Source organism: Panicum virgatum, chromosome 7K (genome assembly GCF_016808335.1).
Source record: "Panicum virgatum strain AP13 chromosome 7K, P.virgatum_v5, whole genome shotgun sequence".
NCBI classification, from domain to species: Eukaryota; Viridiplantae; Streptophyta; class Magnoliopsida; order Poales; family Poaceae; genus Panicum; species Panicum virgatum.
In genome coordinates, this window is record NC_053142.1 from 6,840,028 (window position 1) to 6,846,030 (window position 6,003).

The 6,003-nt window shown below is 48.4% G+C and overlaps 1 protein-coding gene across 1 annotated transcript; it reads left to right on the forward strand.

Moving 5' to 3' along the window:
- The first annotated feature begins 658 nt into the window (after window positions 1-658).
- LOC120639689 (1-aminocyclopropane-1-carboxylate oxidase homolog 1-like) lies at window positions 659-4,030 on the forward strand. Its single transcript, XM_039915566.1, has one exon. It carries the CDS (start codon window positions 714-716, stop codon window positions 1,215-1,217), a length of 504 nt encoding a protein of 167 aa, XP_039771500.1. The 5' UTR covers window positions 659-713; the 3' UTR covers window positions 1,218-4,030.
- The last annotated feature ends 1,973 nt before the right edge of the window (window positions 4,031-6,003 follow it).

The window sequence follows — 6,003 nt, forward strand, 5'->3', positions numbered from 1 at the left end:
AATAAATTGATAACGCATATAACTACAATAAAATGCTACAACTAAAAATAATTATCACATGTATAAACTAAATTAAGTGATAACTACTTCTAAAAACCAATTGCTAAGTTATGGAGAAAAATAACTAATCTTTTTTAAAAAACAAAAATTCGTCTCCCCTCCCCTCACTCAGCTGCCATAAACAGTGAGTTCACGACAGCTTGGAGGGGGCAGGGGTTGGGGTATTTATAGGCGTGGCTCAAAGGCACCAGTTGGTGCTCAACAACCGGTGCCAAATAATAGGCATAGGCACCGGTTGAAGTTACCAACCGGTGCCTTTGTTGTGGGCACGTGGCGGTACCGGGTCATGACAAAACCCGGTGCCATTATCTGCCCTTTAGGCACCGGTTGGTGCCACCAACCGATACCTATACCTCTTTGTTCTTTTGGTACCGGTTGGTGGCACTAACCGGTGCCTGTACTGGGGTTTTGGTACCGGATAATGCTTTAATCCAGTACCAAACCCTTCACCTTTGATCACTGCTGGCCAAAGGTACCAGTTGCTTTTGCAAGCAATCAGTACCGGTTGCAAAAACAACTGGTACCTTTGGTCAGGACCTTTGACCCGTTTTCTAGGAGTGGCGCATCCTACTAGTCAGGAAAAATAAAGGAAAAGAAACAAATAAATACGCATAAGTCGCGGTCTCCACCAAACACAACTCGTCGACGTCACCATGTCCGTCGCCCCCGCCAACGACGACCGCACCGCCGAGCTCCACGCGCTGGACGCAACCCTCGCCGGCGTTCGCGGCCTCGTGGCGTCAGGCGCGACGCATGTCCCGCACATCTTCCGCCTCCCTGACCCGGTGGAGCAGCTCCGGGATCCTCCTCCCTCGGCGCCCGTCCCGGTGATCGACCTCGGCGGCGACCGCGCGGCCGTGGTGGACGCCGTCGGCCGGGCCGCGTCGGAGTGCGGGTTCTTCCAGGTGACGGGCCACGGGGTGCCCGAGGAGGCGATGGCCTCAGCCGTGGCGGCGGTGCGGGCGTTCCACGAGGCGGACGGTGGGGAGGGCAGCGACAAGGCGCGGCTCTACTCGCGGGAGCCCGGGAAAGCGGTCAAGTATCACTGCAACTTCGACCTGTACCAGTCGCCGGTGGCCAACTGGAGGGACACGCTCTACCTGCGCATGGCGCCCGACCCGCCGTCCTCCGACGAGCTGCCGGAGAGCTGCCGGTGAGCGTGCTCAGCTCTCTTTTTGCGCGCCTCATTCCAGTATTAAATTAAATCTTGGTCAGTACTTCGTGATTCGATGGTGACTAGTCAAGAGACAGAGATACAATTTGTCAGTTCTCTGGATTCATTCGTGATTCGATAGGCTTAATCAAATGAGCATGCATGATTAAGTACTCCGTGATTTGTTGATTTGGCGTACCCTGTATGTAGTCCTTGTGGTAATCTCTAGGAATCAGATAGTATTCTTTCTTATCACTAAAAAAATTATTTCATCAATTACTAACTGAATGCCCGTGCATTACTACGGGAGCTAAAAAAATAAAGTGTAAAAAGATATAAATCTACCAACACATAACAATATTCATCATACATAATGCTGTCGTTCCAAAAAGAATTGAGATAAATCGAACTCATTGTTCACCATTGTCATCAAGGTAAACTACATTCTATTTTATATCCTTGCCTATGATACGGTTAAGATAATCTTTTATGTTCGCAGAAAAAGTAGTTTTCAATAAGCATTCAAGTCTGACGCCAATACATTGATGATGAAGTTCTCCCGCATAGTACGGGCAATCTGCAAACAATTTGGATACATAAGTATACATTCCATATGTGATGTATGTTATAACTATGATTTACATTGAATTATTGACAACTGTGGCTGAAACAACCCATTTAGAATAGAAAAACAGTTTGCTGATAACACTGACCATAATGTCCTATATAAGATCGATGTGTGAACCATCCATAAGATGTGTTTTTAATGAAGTTTCAATAAACACAATTCACACGTGGTAACCATTTAGTACAGACTGGAAGGGAGAAAGCCCTGCATCTTCTAATAGAGATGTATAAAAATCAGTATCAATACCTAGTAAACCATTCCTTTACTAATTAATAAGTGGATAAATTACAGAGTCAAGGTCCGTTGATGCATCACAGAGTACAGGCAATGAAAAAGATATTGAGCACATGGTCTGAAACTGTCGCCCTTTTAGATTAGCGTTCACTATTGCCAAATACATATATGGTACAAACAATGATAGTACAAAGATGCCAACAGGCAAATTAGCTCCAATCAAGCATGATAGTTCAATATAACATCACAGAGATACATTTTCGAAGAATTGATTTCTAATGGTGCAATGGTAGAAGCAGAGATGAAAGGGTGTCACATACCTTTAGCAGACCAGTCGCAAGCAATGAACTATAAGCATGGCCAGTAATCTCTTATCCTCAAAACTCCTCAACTTGGTCAGTGGAAACAAAAGAAATAAGACGTGAGCGAGTGATCGATACCAGAGAATGGACAGTAGAGATCCCTTCTTTTGGCTGTGTTGTCAGGAAAATGTGTGGTGAAAATAAAGGGTGTCACATAAAAAATCATGATCAGCGCACACAGTGACAATCTCCCAAAAACTTATCAGAATGTGCTGTCAACAGAATAAAAAATTTGGCAGGATAGAGAATTTGCAGCACACACACCAGAATGGAGAAAAACAGTGACGGTAGAAAAGGAACCATGGCAGTTTTGCTTATATCTCTTGAACTCAGAACACCCCAAACCTCTTTTTTTTTCTCTTAAATCTATTGTAAAGGCTTTAATTCAGAATGGCACTTAACTCTGCAAGTAATCATCCATAACCAGTCCTAGCATTAACATTCTTAAAGTTCACATAATCAATAAGACAATGTACATCACCTAGTACTATCTTTTTATCCTTCATACGGATTGTCCATTGCATAGAACAAGTAGAGTCGTGCCTATGAACATGGTATATGAGAGAAATGTCAGCTTTTTTCTATACATAGGATGATTCAGAATCTAAGCTAAAAACTCTGAATAAAAAGGAAATCAAATAATGTGAATTGCATGAAAGTAATGTTGTCCCATTTTTTCTAACCAATGAAAGTTTCACACTTACAGATATTTACAGTATAAAAAAGCATATATTGAAGTTGTTAACCACAGAATCATATAATCTTAGTTTCAGAAGCCATCTATGCGCATGACGATTGTAAAAAAAATCACTCAAATAACTGCAAGGGGCTTTTTAACAAATATGGAATTCATGCAAAGGCCTAGATATACACAGCAAGTTCAGTATTGAAAAAGAAAGCATGCAAATGAATGCAACTAAAGATCAATGGTTGCCCCAAGGAAGCAGAAAAACATAAATATCGTCCTTCGTCAGATCACAGCAACAGTTCACATTGAATGGCACAACAACAGTTAAAAAAAATCCTCTGGGTGTCTCCAAATCATCAGAAATTCAAAACAGAGCAAAAGATTAAAAAAAATTGCTCACCAACCAACAGCCCACAAACTCATCATCTTCGTCTTGTCCTCCTTTTTCTATTGACCGGCTAAGAGAGCCAGCAGTCCCACCTGCGGCGAAGGGCTAGCACTCTCACTTGCGTGGGTGCTTAACACAGAAGTGGCAACACCCCACCTGCAGCGGCTGGCACATGAGTCCACGATCCCCGGCAGCAGCGATGCCCCGAGGAGTTCCACATGCTCCTCTGGTAGCAGCACTGTCCGTCCGAGGAACGTGGGAGGACCTTCCAGTGCGCGCCGACTCAAACTCGCCGTCGCGCTCCTCTACCACACCACACGTCCACCGCCTCCGATACACCTCAGGCATCCACGCCCACTCCTCCATCGCATGCCTGACCCGACAGCCATGGGTATTGAGGTGCATCAGCAATGGATAATGGCGGACGGCGGGTCAGCGGCGCATGTCTTCGGAAGGCAGGGATGCAGAATTAGGGAAGCATGGCAGGGGCGTCTGATCCACCTTGTTAATTTCAGCTGCAAGTAAAACAGAAGATATACATGAGAAACTTTTCGCTAAAACTTTGTCCAAGTATATGGGATGAACAAGAGCATTGGTCCATGTGCAGAATTCAGCTGGAAACAATTACTGATGGCAGCAACACAAAGCAAAACTACTCCCTCCTTCCCTGTTTATAAGGCATACACGTATATCAAGATTCAAACCTTGTCATCTTTGACCAATAATTTGACTATTAAATTTTTATTTTTATAATGCAAATTTCATATGATTGGATTCATAATCAAATATATTTTACAATGATTATAAGTTTATAATCAAAAGTGATATAATATATGATAAATAAATGGTCAAAGTGTTGTTTAGAAGACCGTGTCATGTTCCACCATGCCTTATAAACGGGGAAGGAGGGAGTATTTATTAGCAAGGGCGCAAGGCGCCACCAGTTCATTTCTTGCAATAATTGAAGAGTCTTGCAGCAATCAGGGCCTACAGCATATGAGGGGCATTCAATTTGGGGAGGGAGGGAGGGAGCTCCGTCACCTAGAATATGGAGGTGGCGCAGTGGTGGAAATGTATGGCCGTTCCAGCTCCGATGTAGCGTCGATCCTGCACTCCTGGGAACAGGAGGGGGACGGGGCAGCTCACCATGGAGATGGGATGGGGCAACTCCAGCGGCGAGGAGGATGGGCTAGTTGGTGCTGCTAGTGCTAGCGAGATGGTTAGGTCTCTGCACTCGATGCAACTGAGGAGAGGGAGTGAGGCAGCGCCGGCAGCGAGGAGGATTGGCGGGCGAGAGTTGCCATGGCGATTGGCGAGCGAGATGAGCAGGTATCGCCGGCGCCGGCAATGAGGGGGATCTGGCGGCGCTGGCGGCAAGAACTTGGGCTATCGGTTGTTTGGATCGATTCGATAGCTGGCGGGGGCGGTACGGCATGGTTGCTGACGGGGGACGGTGCGGCGGGGAGGACGGCATCAAGGGCGGGCCGGTGCTCCAGCTACCAACAGAACGGTGGCGATGGTGATGGCGGCAGGGGCGCGGAGGCGGAGGAAGAGATGAGGCAGGGGCGCGCGTGGGTGGTGGATCGGAGGAGGTCGCGAGGAACCGCTGGGAGCAGGACAGCCGTGGCTGGCGCCGTGCGAAGGGAAGGTCAGCGTCCTGCCTCGGCACCGGCGGCGGCGTCACACCGGCGAGCGCGCGGGCGCCGAGGGAGACGCCGGGCCAGCCGCGCGCATGGATCCGCAGGAGGTCGAGGCGGGGCGAGCGTGCGGCGGTGCCGGGCGCCGGGCGAAGGGGAGGGAGGCGTCCTCGCTCGGGGAGGCAGGGCAAGCGTGCGGCGGCCGGGTCGCACCGTCGAGCGCGCGTGCGTCGGCGGCGCGGACAGCGCTGCGGCGGGGACGTCGAGCGCGCGTGCGGCGGTGCCGAGCGCGTGGATGTGCACGAAGTGGAGCGGCGGCGGCGCGGCAGCGGCGACGGCGAGCAGGGACGGAGCGGTGAACCGTGGAGAGGGGCGAGCAGGGACGGAGCGGTGAACCGTGGAGAGGGGCGAGCAGGGACGGAGCGGCGAGTAGGGAAGGGACGGAGTGCGCGAGGGGGGGGGGGGGGGGGGGGGAATAGGACGAGCGGTTTCTTTTTCGTACGGGAGCGGCGAGACGGAGGAGAGGCGGACACACAGCGCAGTGGCAGACACACACGGGTGAGGCAGACGCACGAGAGAGAGAGCAGACTCATTTCGTTCTTTTGGAAAAGTCTAAATAACCCCTTCATCTATGAGCAATTGACTATTTAACACCCCAAATTATAAAACCAGATATTCTACATCCCAATTTTTCCAAAATTGGTCAAATAACCCCCTGATGGTGGTTTTGTCTTTTATCTTTTTTATTTATTTTGAATGAATCATTGAAATTTTTTTGTAAATCATAGAAAAATCATAAAATGGAAAATCCAATTTTGTTGGACTCCACATTAGCAGAAGTACACAGTGAACA

What these genes read in the sequence shown, in the direction of transcription:
- LOC120639689 (XM_039915566.1), top strand. Translation starts at nt 714, where the DNA reads ATGTCCGTCGCCCCCGCCAACGACGACCGCACCGCCGAGCTCCACGCG.